This window comes from Patiria miniata, unplaced genomic scaffold, assembly GCF_015706575.1.
Source record: "Patiria miniata isolate m_02_andy unplaced genomic scaffold, ASM1570657v1 HiC_scaffold_30, whole genome shotgun sequence".
Lineage (NCBI taxonomy): Eukaryota > Metazoa > Echinodermata > Asteroidea > Valvatida > Asterinidae > Patiria > Patiria miniata.
In genome coordinates, this window is record NW_024037070.1 from 8,551,288 (window position 1) to 8,567,465 (window position 16,178).

Genomic DNA, 16,178 nt, shown 5'->3' on the forward strand with positions numbered 1-16,178 from the left:
CCCCCCCCCTTCTCCCATCTGAAGTTGGTGGGGGGGGGGGGGGGGGGGGGGGGAAGGACCTCGAGCGGCCCTCACCCCCAGTTTGGAACCCCTACCAAACCCATGAGCGCCCCAGAAAATGGGCGCCCCCATCATAAGGGAAAAGTATGGGGGTTTTTTTGTGTGTTTTTTTAAAGGGATTTATATTCCAGATTTTTTTTTATATTCTAAACATTTCAAAAACATATCAGACTTATTTGAAAATCAGGTTCCTCAACACCTGTTAAATGTATCAAGTGTAACAATTTCAAATTAATGAGTGTTTTAAGTCAAAGTGTACAAAACACACCCAAGTTGACACCTTCTTGAATACAAGGGATATATTATTATAAAGAATTACTTTATTTTCAATTCATCCTCCAAATAAGGGAGAATTATTTTTTTTACTGACATAAATTTGCAAATTTCAATAACTCAAACACAAAACAAAAGTCAGATCTGATAATATATATTTTTATTTGCAAAAGGATTTTTAAAAACGGCACGTTTTAGCTCATCTTATAAATTCTTCAAAAATAAAAAGGAATTAAGAGATGAATCTGGTACATGTTTTTAATCATTAAATGAAAATTAACTGTAGGATTTCTTTGGCTTTTTAAAAATTCCTTTGAATGATTCCTACACAAATACAAACAAAACCCAGTAAAATATATGAATATAGCATATCTGTGCAATTGAAATAATTCCATCTAAAAAAATATATCTATAGATCTGGGGTTTTTTTTGGTGAGACCAGCAGTAACCTGTTTCCACAAAAACATGTCACTCACATCTAATCATTAATCAATTTAATATAAAATACATCTGCCGTCATTACATAGAACTCATAAAGCATTTTTTTCTCCAATAACGATGCATGAAACTGATTATTAGTCAATGTATAAGAGCAAATGAAACACAGAAATATAGCTCACTATTTTCTAACAAGTAACAGGCCACAAACCTAGCTGCTGAACACATGGATTTATTTCAGAGTAACATTTTCTATTAAAGGGAATATACATCATTTGCTTTTGCTGTAATTTTCAGAAATGGATGGAATTGGGGGGTTGGAAATATAAAGCAAATATAGTTACACTGACTTTTTGGAGGTTTTGGGTTCGAAAATGCTATAAAAACCAAGAAAAACGATCATTTTCCTGTAGTCTGGTTCCCTGACTCCATATAAGAAGAAACAGAGCAGTTTACATACATTGGGGAATTGTAAGGTCAGGGAACCAGTCTAGCTGGCTCGTACCCGTTCATAGGTTTGTAATCGATTGCAAACAAGAGCAATGGTCAATTGGGGCCAGTATTTGAAAAAAAAAGCCAGTTGTTTCCAACGCTGATTGGCCGATCAGCGTTGGAAATTGATACAAAAATACCACTTTTCTTGAAAATGACAGTATACCAGGTGCCATAATTTTACAGGATGCTTTAGACTGTCATTTACCAACATCCTATTAAGGTATTTCGCAAAAACTTGGTAGTTTTATTTTGTGATGTTTGCAAATGTTGTATATTCCCTTTAAGAACAAGTTATATTTAAGCAAACTTCATTAACTACATTTTGCCGTTGAGAAAGATTGGTCCGTACTAGCACCAACACAGCAGGCCCTGTAATTTCTACTCTAGTCGTTAAGCAGTTTGCAGAGGGCGGAAGCTTTTTTGATTTAGAACTTTTGAATGATAGCTCAATTAAATGCCGCTGTAAAACACTTACAGACTTCCATCATTAACTTTTACTTTTGTTTTTTCAACCATTTACATAAAGCTACAAGTTATTTGGCTTGTAATGTTCTTTAAACAAAATTCCTACTTTAGTACATAGAAACAGACACTAACACTCCACTAACGGATTCTCCCAACTGACCATCCAATCAATAATTAAATCATGCAGAAATTGGAAACTGTCTTCCAATTTCTCCTTAAATGGAACAAAACACATTTCACATTTTCGGGATTATATTCGGTACTTCATAAAAAAAAAATAAAAAAAATTAAAAGTAGGTCTACCAGACCTACTAAATCTTTCTTCTTTTATTTACATAAGGCGACAAGAAACAATTATGTATTAAAGTAGAGAGCAAGCACAAGACCATTCACAAGACCAGCCACAAGTAACAGACCGCAAACAATGACAAAGGAATGCCTTTGTTGCAGTTCATTTGAATGACTTTTGACTTAATTGAATTGAGACTGCATGGAGGTCTTGTGATGGACTTTTGATGGTGTTGTGATGGTGTTGTGATGGTCTTGTAATGGTCTGTGATGGTCTTGCGATGGTCTTGCGATGGTCTTGCGATGGTCTTGCGATGGTCTTGCTATGGTCTTGCGATGGTCTTGTGATGGTCTTGCGATGGTTTTGTGATTGTCTTGCGATGCTCTTGTGTTGATCTTGTGATGGTCTAGAGATGGTCTTGTGATGGTCTTGTAATTGTCTTGCGATGGTCTTGTGTTGATCTTGTGATGGTCTAGAGATGGTCTTGTGATGGTCTTGTGATGGGCTTGTGATGGGCTCGGTTGGGCTTGTGGGGTCTCTCAACTACAACACTGCAAATGTAATGATAAATTTACTCCTTCATGCAGTCTGCATTTCATGAGTTTCGAAGATCTTACCTGCCCTGTCAAGATCACAATGCCAAAAACAACATTCGAGAGCATTGTTGCACAACATGATTGCACATGACATTTTTTTTTAGGAATTTGAGGGACAACGTATGTTTGTCTCGCAATGTGCTCCAAATTGTGCCTAGATTTTAATCCAAGATTGCACCGTTTTATGACAACAGGATAGCAGTAAGAACCTTGTTCCTGGTCAGCATCCTTTAATGTGACCCAAGAAATTTGAATTCACACTTTTTTCAAAATCCTTGGATATGTTTTGGAGGAGGAATTACCTGTCTGGCTGACCCCCAAACTGCTATTTCGTGATCTCTGCCTGTGTTGGGCCTCCAGTAGAGCCAGTTTCCGTCCTATCACCAGCTCGGGGTTCCGTGCTAGGGTCAGAGCTACTAGCCACTTGTTACGGACCTGCCTTGACTTGAGCCAGCTGGCTGCTGCTACTCCAGAGTCCGGGATTTTTCCTATGAGCCTTTCCTCTTCGGCACTTCCATTTTCTGCAACGTTCATGAAGTCGAGTTGAATTTTGCTGGCGAGTACGATTGACTATTAATCGTGGTACTCACTACTACATCGGCTTTGAACCAGACTCCAGCAATAATGGAGAATACTTTTGACATTTGCACTAATTGAAAAGCAGGAAGTTGCGGGTCTGAGTCCCTCCTGAAAAAGCTTGTGAATCTAATGCCGACACTTAATCTGTTAATGCCGATACCTATTTAAACTCCTGGACAGAGGCAAGTCGGGGTAAAGGGGCTTGCCCAAGGACACAACATTTGTACAGCAGATGGATTTGAACCCCTGACCCTCTGATCATGAGCTTCGAGCCCTAACCACTAGGCCACACTCCCCCTACATTAATGGCTCCTTATTGATCACCTATTATTCTATAGCCTGCCCAAGGGGCTTGCCCACGGGCACATCACATGGCCAGCAGCTGGATTTGAACCCCGACCCTCTGATCATGAGTCACGCACCCTGATCACTAGGCCACACCCCCCTACACTAATGGCCTTTAATTGGAACACCTGTTATATCTACAGCCTGCCTTCATACCTGCATTATTGATCAGCACAGCCAAGTCACTGTGTTCCAGTCTTCTCTTGCGCTTGTGTAAATCCAACAAGATGAAATGACAGAAGGTGATGACGACTGGATGAGTGTGAGCGACTTCCAACTCTAAGAACCCCACATAAGACCGGAAACCTACAAGATGCAGTAAACATGAATTAGGACTTAAAGGTAATAAACAACATTTGCCAACTTCAAAAAACAAAACAAAACTACTAAATTATTATGAAATACCTTACTTGACTGTAAGTGAATAACAGTCTCAAGCATCCTGTGAAATCATAGCACCTGGTGTGCTGTCATTTTCAAGAAAAGTGGAATTTCTGTATCAATTTCCAACGATGGTCCGCCGACCATTGTTGGAAAAAACTGACTGTTTTCAAATACTGCCCTCATTTTACCAAATTTAGTTAAGTCCACATTTTGTTTGCAATCGGTTACACATCCGCGAATGGGTGCAAGCAAGCTAGTCTGGTTCCTTGCCCTAACGATACCCTGACGTCTATAAATTGCTTCATTTCGTCTGAAGTACGGTCAGGGAACCAGACTACAAGAGCAGCATTTTTTCTTGGTTTTTCCAGCAAAAGTATGAACGGAAAACTCATAAACAGATCAGTGTAACAATATTTGCTATAATATACCAACCACCAAATCCATTTCTGAAAATTGCAGCAAAAACAAATGTTGTATACATGTACCTTTAACAGTCGGCAGAACTCTGCTTTCGAGAAAACGGAATAATTGTCTGGCAGCCAATACTTCAAAATGCAAAGTGCTAACAGGGGGAATTGCACAGGGAAAGACACCCACCTTGGTCCCAGGATTCCCAGCCACGCATCAGGGTGCAACGGTCCAAACGACCGATGAAAACCGTCTCCAGAACAATCGCTATGAAGATGCGAAAGAAACAGCTGAGGAGACCCACTAAGAAGTTGATGAACAGCGTGATGTAGATGGTGACATGGAAGATGCGTCTGTCAAAATCAAAACAGTTCTTGACATTAAACAAAAGTTAGGAAAGTCATGGAGCATATCAAATCTCAGAGATTATTCATAAGATGGAATAGGTGTCGGGGTGATGTAAGTTCAATACTATTTTCTACTATCTCAAACATTTACGACATAATTACTCTTTTCCAACCTATTATCCAGACCCAGGTAGATGTCGCTGCTGCGGACAATTCTGGACTGCTCCCTGTCTGGCGCCCTCTGGAGGAAAACGATCCGCGACAGGAAGATCTGGCTGTAGTAGAACGCTCCAGTTATGATAATGGTCAACCTGTGTACAGAGTGACATATATAACCCATCAGTAACTGTACTACAGTGTATTACATTGTGAGACAGAACTTGGCACAAGTCATTGTGGAAAAAATGCAAAAAAACAAACAAATTGGGGTAATTTTTCTTTTAATTTTCAGATTTATCGATGTTTGTAATCTTTGATATGTGTACAACACATAATTTAAAGAACTAGTATAAGAGTCGTGGAGTAAAAGATTTTTTCCAATCTGTCAGGTACATTTGACTGCCAATGCTGTTACATCAATAAATTAGACAAAATTTTGAATTTAGGTTCTGGCGTTTGGAGCCCAGTGGGACGTTTCTCAAAAGCAACAAACCATGTTACATTTTAGTAATATCCGTAATTGAAACATATGGCCCTCTAACTTTCTATTTTTATAAAAAAAAAGTTTTTAAATAAAATGTTTCTTTCCTTCTGGTCAAATCCATTCAATATTAGTTGTTAGCAGTTGTGTTATTTTAAACAAAGAAAAATATAAGAAATTTGGACAGATGCAGGCCAATTTCCACCATGTTCCTATTAGTAATCATGACAAATAAATATGCTACTTAGTTGAGAATTGGTGGTTATTTTTTTTACTTACCAGTAAAGTTTAATGTAATGAAGGACTTTGTCTTTGAATGTTATAATGAGGAATACCAGGGCCCACAGTAAAACTTGCAGCACCAAAAATCCTAAAGCAAGTTAGAAATAAAAAAAAAAAGTTGAAGGGACAAATGACCAACATTGATTGAAAGAGTTTTAGTAAGAAGTCTATCCCAAGGATGGAGACCTAAAAAGAGAAATAATGGAAAATAAATCTGGTGGAAAAATTAAATAGCCCCCCCCCCCCCAAAAATGAAATCACACTTTCCCAGTCAACCTGGAACCAAAAGTGTCATTCATAAATACCTAAGACTGTTTACCCATTCCTATTGGTCGAGAGCCTGCTACCTGGGTGGTTTTAAACGGTTTATGAAAACTGACTGGTTCTAAACACTTTTTTCCAGTGTTACATGAAATTTGGACTCCAATGAAATCTGGTCCCTTTGACCCTTTTATTGGTTGAACCATCACATGGACCAGTCACTCTCCAAATTATCTTTCCTTACTTCATAGAGTCCTAAATTCACACTACACCAGCACAGCTGCATTCTGCGCCACATCACACAGAACGTGCCACACACAACGTGCCACACACGTGCCAATTTCCATATAAGGAGATTTTTAGTAACACTCGCATGAGGCACATACCATAAACATAGCTAGATGGGTGTTTAAAAAAACATGAAGTAAACTGTTGAACAAAATCGTTGGAAATTTATATTTTTTGACTCTTTTGACTGTGAAGATAAAAAAAACAACCCCGTACTCACCCCATGCTGTAAATGCTACATGATATCCTGTATAATACAGACTTGAGCCCTGTGGTTTGAAATCAAGAATCAAAAAACAGTTGAAAAACCAAACTATGCTTTTGAAACCCACTCAGCTCTTTGTGTGAAAAGAGAAACACATGGTTAATTTCAAAATGGACTTTATTGTTAAATATTTCAGCACTGAAAGAAAGGTTTGTCAAATTATGTAAAAAAATGTATTAATACTTTTAAGGAGGCAAGGGGATTCAACCTCAAAACCAAATTGTTGGTTTTTTTTTAAGGGGGACCCTTTGTCAAATTTAAAGACATGACAACAGACCTTCTAGGCATTTTGGTAACTTTCTTTTCTCTTTAGAGTAACTTTGACCTTAAACCTTAACAACCAAACCAACTTATCTTTCCGTGAAAAAGAATGTCTTCTTTAAACCATCCCCCCCCCCCAAAAAAAATTGGATGATTTTCATTCCCAAAGGGTCGAGGGTAAAAACACAATGGTTTTTCTGCCTTGTTTCTAAAAACACTGTTCAACCATGACATGCAAGAAACAGTACACTTCAAAGACAGAAGCTTAAACATTCTTCTGACGGTTTGTATGTTACTCACCATCATATTATCAAATGTGGCTTTCTTCTCGGGGCAGAAGGAACGATCTCCTCTCCACAACTTTAAAGTGTGCCTCCTGGGGAAGGGGAAGGGGGGGTTTACAAATAATAATTCACAGAATTCAACAGAGTAATACGCAAAGTAGCAAACTTTTATAACGAAATATCAAATGAATCTTATTCTGGAATTCATGTTTTACAACTTCCGATGTTAAGCAACTGATGACCAGCCCACCGGGTCATAACTTCCCTGACAAAGTCAGAAGGTTTAGGACGCAACGTCGCAAGTTGCAAAACATCAGTTCCAGAATAATATTCGATTGATAGTTTATCTAATGTTACTGAATGACTGAGAACATACATCTTACGTTTTTATTATGTTTACACAAAAGAGTCATTCATCTTTTCTTTTCTTTGGTTTTTTTTTATAATTCACTCAAAAGGAAATAATTTCTGATGCTTGATTACCTGTAACGTAGTTGCATATCGATGGTGAAGACAAAGGTTAAAACCAAGGAAACGACACAGGTAATCCAAAAGCAAATCTCTGTTGGGAAGGGGAAAAAAATAATAAATATGTCATATCAAACACTTTGGTTATAAAATCATCTAGCGCCTGGCCATCCAAGAGTGTACGCTAAATAAAATGGATAGACGGAAAATGATTTGAAACAGCCATCCCGAGAAAAAAGCTCGCGACAATGGGCTTCGTGCATGGACAAGAGAGGGCGCTTTTTTTTACCACTTTCAATAGCCTAGTGGACAGAACACACCCGTGTGCGTACTGATTCTAGGGCGGATAGCTCAAAGTACGCACATTTTACTTTATTCTAAATTGTCACGAAGCCAAAACGTCTTCGCGTGAGCGTCAACTATCAGCGATGCATTCCATTGTCTCTCGCAGTGGTCTCCCCCAACTCTCCCTTTCTTACCGTTGAGGGGGTACTTTGAGCACGGAGCCCATACAAGTTTAAAATCGTGACACACACACGGAGAAGAACTGAAAGTTTTAGAAGCTGTCCAAACACTTACTCAGAGTTTTATCATCCGGGTCGCCTGACTCGAACAAAAGTGATTCCAATTTGGCCGTCCATACCAAGGCAACCTTGGAAAAATGAACAAATCACCTTTTTTTTATGATACTTGTTTCTGGCGTGTTAACTGCCAGCTTTTGACTTTTTTTCTCCTTTACCTTGGATCAGATGCCTGTTTTTAAATTTGAGTAAATACGTGATTCACTACAAAACTATTCTTTTTAACCCTAATTTACCAGGCATTACGTGCAAGGGAACCTTCATCAATTCTCCCAAATCCGCTGATGTGCAGAGCTTTCCAACAGCGTCAAGTCCCACATAAAGTAATAATTCTTAGAGTTTAGGCACTCTCCTGAAGACAGTCAGAGTATACTGACCGGAACGTCGAGTTTATACCTCTGGTTCTTTTCAGAACCATTCTCTTAGTTGAGAAATTATTCACACATGGTGTTTCCGCAAACCTTTCATTATTCATTATATAACCCCAATAATAATCAGAATGCCCCGTGTTAGGCCTTTGTGACGAATCAAAACGAAGGGCTGGTTATGCTCTCACAAATAGATGTGAACAACGAATTTGTACAATCTGGGACTCATTTCTTGGGATACGGTCAGAAGTTTAGCGAAAACAAATATTCCAGACGTGAACTGACCTGGGTGGTTGTGACTAGCGACAGGACGAGAGTGCAAATATTGTGACGGGAAAATCTGAAACCTAGGCGAAGAAACAAATAGAGAAAGAGAAATTATCAAATAAACTGGCAAGAAACTGACTTTGTACAATTGCAATATCTTGCTTGTCCCAATTTACCAACTTAATTTTGTAATCAATGTAAACCCAGTGCAGTCGGAGATGTTATGAGAAAAAAAACACAAGATTCCTCGTGTGGGGCTTGAACCCATGACCACGTAAATACCAGTGCAGACGTCTGAACAATTCCACCAAAGTAAGCTTGTGATTTTTTTCCTGCAAGCTTTGGGTAGCACTGGGTAAAGAGTGCTTTTAAAATTTGGGTGCAGGACAAATTACATCGTACAAAACATTTTGTACCATTTATTTTTGTTGAAAGAAGAAAGCTGCATACGACAGGATTTGAATCTGCAAGTATTATGTAACGTACCTGGCACAGTGCCAATAAAACGCTGGAATAAACGCTCAAGTAGATGTGTACTCTTCCTGCAACGATGGAAAATAAAATTTCTTAAGAAGTAGAAAGTTAAAAAGAAAACAAGTTACACAACAAAACGTCCCTGGGCTGCTCTCCAACACGCTTAGCAGTGAGTCCATATCTTTTGAATTGTTTAAGCTGATTCTAGCTTAGCATGTTAATCTACTCAACACTTTTTTCTGCTTATTCAAAAATTAAAACTAAACAAGTTTCACTTACACTTTTGGAGTCGGTGGTGTCAGGAGAAACAGAACCCTGTGGTAGAAGTGCGTCATCGTGAAATCCTTTATCTTGGATGAATCCATTCTTTTATCCAGTAGCTGGGGAAAAAAAATACAAAATAGATTTCAGCAAACTAACAAAGAGGAGGTTTCACTTTATGAATTGTGTTTTTTTTTTCCACGAAAACGTGTGTGATTAAAAGAAAAAGCTTTAAGCTGGATGCAAGTCAAAAAAAAAGTCTCTTGTTTCTGGTATGGAGCTTGTCCCATAAGTGGTGCGGAGACGCGGCTTCTTTTTTTAATTTTTTTTATTACTTTTTTGTCTTCAAATGTTGGCTGATGACTGCAAATGGTGCCCGACTAAATTTAGTGCAAAATGAATGGGAGCCCAGAGAGGCCACATAAAGCTTATACTCAATCGTAACCCCATCTAAAAACACGTTAAAATTGTGCAGCAGCAGGATTCCAGTCAAACCAGTGAATTTGGTGGTTTTAAGACATCATACATTGAAATTTTTCTTTTTAAATTTTGCCGACGTGCATGGCTACAACGCCGCGCACGCAGACCAGAAACCAGAGCCTTTTTTTTGGCCTTATGCAATTATATTTAATGCTATTTTGACCGGATTTGTGACTAGACTTGTGATTTACGGTCGAGTTGACTTGCGATTTACTTGTGACTGGACTTGTGATTTACTTATGACTGGACTTGTGACTGGACTTGTGATGGACTTGTGATTTACTTGTGACTAGATGTGTGACAGACTTGTAATTTACTTGTGACAGACTTGTGATTTACTTGTGACTGGACTTGTGACAGACTTGTGTCTTGACTTGTGACTGGACTTGTGACTGGACTTGTGACTGGACTTGTGACTGGACTTGTGACTGGACTTGTGACAGGGCTTCTGATTTATTTGTGATTTACTTGTGACTGGACTTGTGATGGACTTGTGACAGACTTGACTACATCCCCGATAGCTTGTGACTTGACTGGATGACGTGTGATGACGTGTGATGACGTGTGATGACTTGTGATGACTTGTGATGACTTGTGATGGACTTGTTATGGCAAATATCACTTGATTACAATGTCGACCACAGCTTTTTGGTCAGAGGTAAAGCACTGCATTTCTAAAACTCACCACTGTAATGTTTTTAACGAGGCCAATTAAAAAACGGATCATCAATGCCAGGAAGCAGATTGTCCCCGATCCATAGCTTCCAAATTCCTGGATGTTGACAACAAAAAGTAAGAAATTAGTGAAGTCGTACACAAGACCCAATCAGCTTCCGTTTGTTACTACTCTTCAAAAACCCTTACAGACATTAATAATTTACTGCTTCTCGAGGCTTTGCACTTTTCAGAGTTTAAGGGTATAAATATTGTTGTTCCTTGAATCGGCACACAATTTTTGTCAGGTTTTGTCAGATTCAGGGGTGCAAGGGTGAGAGGTCAAAGGTTAACTTCCCGCATTTACCCTTATGACAGCGAATACTGCTCCGTCGCCTTCAACGAGGTCACACTGAAATGCAACTGACATCATGTAACATGCAAACCTGTGTGAGAATAAAAAATAACCAGAAAAAAAGTTATGCCTTCGGGAGAAATTTACAGATACATGCCATGTGAGATGAATGAGAAGTTTCAGTCAACATGCTCTGGTCCTGGAGAATACCTCAATTCTAGTCTAAAAGATTGTTTTGAATCTTACCAAGCCGTGCAATAGATCAGACCGAGGATGTTACCCAGAATCTTCTTGGATCGGAGACAGAGTAGGATTGGGTAGAATACCACACTGATGATGAGTGCATTGACTATGACCACTAAAAACCGCACAGTCCCTGTATCATAAAAACAGAACAACGTCATCAGAGTGTTGATAACATAAATGTGATGTCAACCCTGGTCAATTTTTTTTTTTTACAGATTTGAAAGGAGCACAATCTCAGCATTACTGCTGTGAAACCGCATGCTGGTACCATCTTTAGTTCAAAAATTATGGAAGTCGGAACACCAAGAGATGTGATGAAGTGATGTGATGAAGTGGCCCTATTTTGGCCTGTATCTCCAAATGAACGTTCCCGACAAACGACTCATTTAGCTTGATCGCATCACAAATAGTTACATATCTAAATCACAGACAGCAGCAGGGGTAAAGGCAAGAGGGCATTCACTCCAACACTCTCTAAATATCATACATTGTGATGCCCCCCCCCCCCAACTGTTTACAGGAATGAACAGAGATAGATGCTCTATGCCCCTCCCCCTCCATCACTGCAGTTCTGAACACAGGTTGTGTTTTTCAATTCATGTGTTGCATTCTACAGTCCGTTGATGTCCCGACCACTGATGTCAGGAACCCATTTCAGATTATGAAATCGAGCACCAGTAACCAACTTCACAAATTACTCAGTAACTTTTCCGACATTAAAAAAGAAAGGTTTTGAATGTCATTTGTGGGGAATTTTCAAAATGAAAGCCAGGCTACATGGGGAATTATAATGCTCGGGAAACAGGCATGCAACTGGGAATTTAGGAAAAAAACGAGGAAATTCAAAACGACAAAAGACTTTGTACAGTGTTTTTTCAATTTGTAATGGCATTCCAGAGAAATAAAAACGAGGAATTCAGCGGATCCGAGGAAAAGTTGCATGCCTGGGGAAAGTTACAATTTACACCGTAAAGCTATTTATGAAGATCTTAACAGCAACTTCCGAAATTTGAATTTTGGAATTGGAATTCTTTGAATGGTACCCGTGATTTTTTCAGTTGAGTACCTGGTTCCCATACTACAGGTAAATGCACACCCCTATTTGAAACATACCTTGCAACATTGGAGTGATTTGGCTGTAATCGTAATCACCCAGTAGTATGTTCTGATTGCCAATAATGGCCTCTGCCATGCTGGTCGACATGCTGCCAAAGGCAAATGCAAAGGACCAGCGGTCAGTGTAGCTGTCCACCAGGTTGACTGGGCTGTAACAATAACAGGGTGGATGTTACATTATCATCCACAAAGGCCGAATTACAGTTGGACATTGGACATTTTCCAATTGTTTATTTTATTTGTCCAAAAGAAATACGTGTTCTCAGTCGAAGTTTGTACTGTAGAATTTAACACTTAAATGTTTCTATAGTGGAATAGTGAACATTTGTCAGTCCGATATGGGGGGGGGGGGGATAGGGGGATAGGGGGAGGATGGGAGGGCTTTGACACCTCAACCCCCCCCCCCCCCCTCCTCCCTGGATCCACTGTTGCTCAGGTTAAGCATTTTGTGTTACACACTACAAACTTACAATGCAACACCTGGTCGCCCTCCGCAAAAAGATGGCCATAAGTGCACACGTTTCTCCAGAAAACAAAACAGAATCAAAATGGCAACCTGAAACATAAAAAAAGTGTAAATGAAGCATTAACACTAATAATCCTTTTCTTGCAGAGAAAGCAAGATAGTGAAGAAGACTGGTTTATCGTCTTTTTACAATATTTCAATATTTTGTGGTATTTTCCCCACTGCGGTAAAATAAGGGTAGCAGCAAATTTGATGACACCCTCCTTTGCAAACATACATTCTGTGCCAAGTTGTCCTTTCAGTCAAAATCAGTCAAGTGACTGTTTTTAACAGTTAAGGGTTCCCACCCAACATAAGGCAGGATTGACTGGCTGTGACTATTTATGTAACTTGCTGCAACTTTGCTTGACTGTGGTTGATTAATAAACCAGCTGTGCCAACAATTTGCCTGCTTTGTCTGTTCATGGTCTGTTGACCATGTTGACTGAATTTGACTGCTCACACAGTGCTTGCTTGACATATGATCTGACTGCTTGTGACTAGCCTGGCTGAAAAGTATAGCAGGGGAAGTGGATGGAAATTTTGACTGAGTGTGACTGTTTAAATAGTAAGAGGGTTAACAAGACAGTCAGAAGAACAATCTTACAGCTGGTATGAGGCTGTACAGCATCCATACTCTGAGTACAAAGTAAGTACAGACTGGGTTGACGGGAGCTGGGGTGGTCATGTTGGAGACATCCTCTCTGTTTGGCAAACAAAAGAGATTTATTAAAACTGTGAAATTTGATAAAAAGATTAGCCGTTTATATTCGACTGTGAACGTGAACCGAAAAACTCATTTTGAAAGCACTTTGCCATCTTGGTTATTGTTTTCTGTTTGCCATCGTCATCTTTTACATACTATTATAGTATTACCCCTTAATTTCCCATCATTGGCTCATAAATCAAACTGCCCTCTTCCCACAAAATTAAAACTAATATTCAAGGTGTAATTATCAACCGTTAAGATGTGTCAAAAATACCAGAATGTCACTTTTGAGTGTCATTTAGTCAGTTGTTTTGGTGAGTCTTTTATAATTTTTTTGTTTTTAAATTAATGGGGTTCTCACTTCTAAAAAGTAAGGATTTAATACCACACCGAGAACCTACCCAAAATAATCCTCCATGGTGTCAAGATTCCACGATGAGTACAGCATTTGAGGACCAACGGTGAAGAAGAACAGCAAGTTCAGCAATAACAGTTATCCAGGTGTCACGAGTTTGTTTCACTTGACGCACGTCAGTACGTCACCCGATACGGCCAGGCATTTTCCAAGAAACCGGTCGAGTTACTTTTTGACAATGATTGACAGAGACTGTGCTTGCTCGGAGTTCGAGATGACTTACGAATAAAAAGACCAATAATATACACATGCCTTAATTTAAAGCGAACATATAAAATTTACTCCAAGTGCAATGCAACAAGGAGTGATGAGTAGTACTTCACCAGATGCAGATGCATGGACCAGACCATGCATGGACTAAAAAGACAAAATGTAATGCTTCCGCGTATAGTCGGACTCCCTATTATCGCGGCATCCCTATTATCGCGGCATGGGAAATTTCTCTTTTTACAGTTTAAAAACTCCTTCAAGTGGCGATTTTTATCCAGTTCACCAGTCATCAAGGATTTTCTACGGAGTTGTATAAAAAGGACGATTAAAAAATGTTGTGTCTTTCGGGACTTTTAACGATTTTAATAAATATTAACGTTTTCCAAAACTTGCAAAATGTTCCCTCACCGTGTCTGCTAAAAGGTACCGTTTATATTTTAACATAAATCTTTAATTGCGCTCTGTCCATGAAAGTTCCATTGTCTGGTTCCCATTCTTCAGCTGCAAATGTAAAATGAAGTCGAACGACAATATTTGCAGCGCGAAATCGTAACAACTTTTACGGGATCAAAATAAGCACCGCGCCTTAGCGAAAATAAAACGGCACACCGTGTAAAGTGAATGGCGCCCTCAATCGCCGATCAGTAGACTTGCCTCAGGGATTTGTGTTCTCCTTTCGGGGGAAGGGCAGGGTCTTAAGAAATCATCCTGCAGACATTTTGTCTTTAATCAACTTGAATGTTACAGGGAAAATATCAGACTTTATTCAGGGGGTGTTTTGGTCAAACATAAACTATGAACAAAAAAGTTGGGATCATTATAAAAACCACTTCCCGCATACCGCGATAATAGGGAGTCCACCTCCGTTCGCACACGCCGCGCATGTCTATTTTCACAGGCATCGTACACGGAATAAACCACACTACCCGTCAGATTTTTTTATATTAATTTAAAAAGGAAGACTTATACTACACATAAGACAGGACAATTCTGGAAGGTTAGTGGGCAATCTCTATTCCGAACGAGAAACGTGATAAGTACCGCGATAATACGGCGTTCCATACTATATTTTTTGTAAATCAGTGTTTGACACTGACAGAAATTTACAAGTTTATAAAACAGCGCCCTCTACCGAAGATCAAGAGAGAGCCTACCCTTAAAAAAAAGGGGAGTTGGGGGGGGGGGGAAATACCTCCATCCATCCCACATTTCTGCACGGAAGATCTATAGCAAATGAAAGGCATTCAACGGAAATTTACCTCAACAAAGTTTCTCTTCGGAGAGAAAAAAAGAGAAGGCGTAGTGGAATTTGGTGGAATCTTATTGGTTACAATTTTTTGGCACGTTCTATGAGGGGTGACATGAATTTCACAAAGGGTAAACTCATTGCAAGGGTATTATTTTGTGGTTGTAAAGTTAACATTTGGACCGGTTTTCCAATGTGTGTCAAAGAGCAAAGACAAACGGTTTTTTAGCGGTACGGTATTTGCAGCAATTTTCAGATATCTTTTCTGAGATCCAGGTTGCATGATGACAAAAATACACAAGCAACACGAAGCAACGACAAATGACATTGAACACTAAAACTACATCAAAACAAAAATGTAGAAAAAAATTAAATTGCAAATTTTGATTCCTTTTCTTATCAAAAATGAGCATCAAGCTAGAATTATAACAATAAAGTTTAATTATGGCAGCCACCATAATGGGCCTTCAAAGATAAATTGTATTAATAAGTTTTACAACCGTTAACCATGAAAAACATTACAAAATTGCAATTCTCAACAAGCTGACTTTCATTTCAAAACATTATATTTCTGCTTAAACAAAATATGCACATGAATATTACAGCATAAAATTAATAAACAGGATACAAAAAAGTTGGTACAATAACAAAATTGCAATAAAATTGAACCAAGATTACCTTTTTAGATTAAGTTTAAAATGTAAAATGATTTTTTTTTTAAATATAAGTTGAAAAATAGCAATAGCCACATTATATATTACAGAAAAAGTTGTCAGTATATTCTTGAGCACATTGCGCAAAAGTTCAGTTCAAACTAACTTACTTCAACTTTTTTGTGTCAACATAAATATATTATTACATTA

General features: G+C 38.8%; 1 protein-coding gene across 1 annotated transcript; it reads right to left on the minus strand.

The window, feature by feature from the left end:
• Nucleotides 1-2,532: 2,532 nt before the first annotated feature.
• LOC119739416 (stimulated by retinoic acid gene 6 protein-like) lies at nucleotides 2,533-14,233 on the minus strand. The gene is made up of 20 exons (XM_038214363.1): nucleotides 13,846-14,233; nucleotides 13,343-13,439; nucleotides 12,701-12,786; nucleotides 12,228-12,379; nucleotides 11,115-11,244; nucleotides 10,881-10,959; nucleotides 10,545-10,631; nucleotides 9,398-9,498; nucleotides 9,131-9,186; nucleotides 8,663-8,724; nucleotides 8,008-8,080; nucleotides 7,444-7,522; nucleotides 6,977-7,052; nucleotides 6,371-6,419; nucleotides 5,599-5,689; nucleotides 4,853-4,990; nucleotides 4,522-4,685; nucleotides 3,697-3,846; nucleotides 2,919-3,137; nucleotides 2,533-2,571 (listed from the first exon to the last, which is right to left on the minus strand). The coding sequence occupies exons 1-20, from the start codon at nucleotides 13,890-13,892 to the stop codon at nucleotides 2,564-2,566; spliced, it is 1,944 nt and encodes a 647-aa protein (XP_038070291.1). The 5' UTR covers nucleotides 13,893-14,233; the 3' UTR covers nucleotides 2,533-2,563.
• Nucleotides 14,234-16,178: the final 1,945 nt, after the last annotated feature.

Coding starts and splice junctions, on each gene's coding strand:
- LOC119739416 (XM_038214363.1), bottom strand. CDS start 13,892: ATGCTGTACTCATCGTGGAATCTTGACACCATGGAGGATTATTTTGG. Junction 10,632..10,880: donor CAGTATTCGCTGTCATAAGG/GTAAATGCGGGA, acceptor GTCAACATCCAG/GAATTTGGAAGCTATGGATC. Junction 4,686..4,852: donor TACCTGGGTCTGGATAATAG/GTTGGAAAAGAG, acceptor TGATTTTGACAG/ACGCATCTTCCATGTCACCA.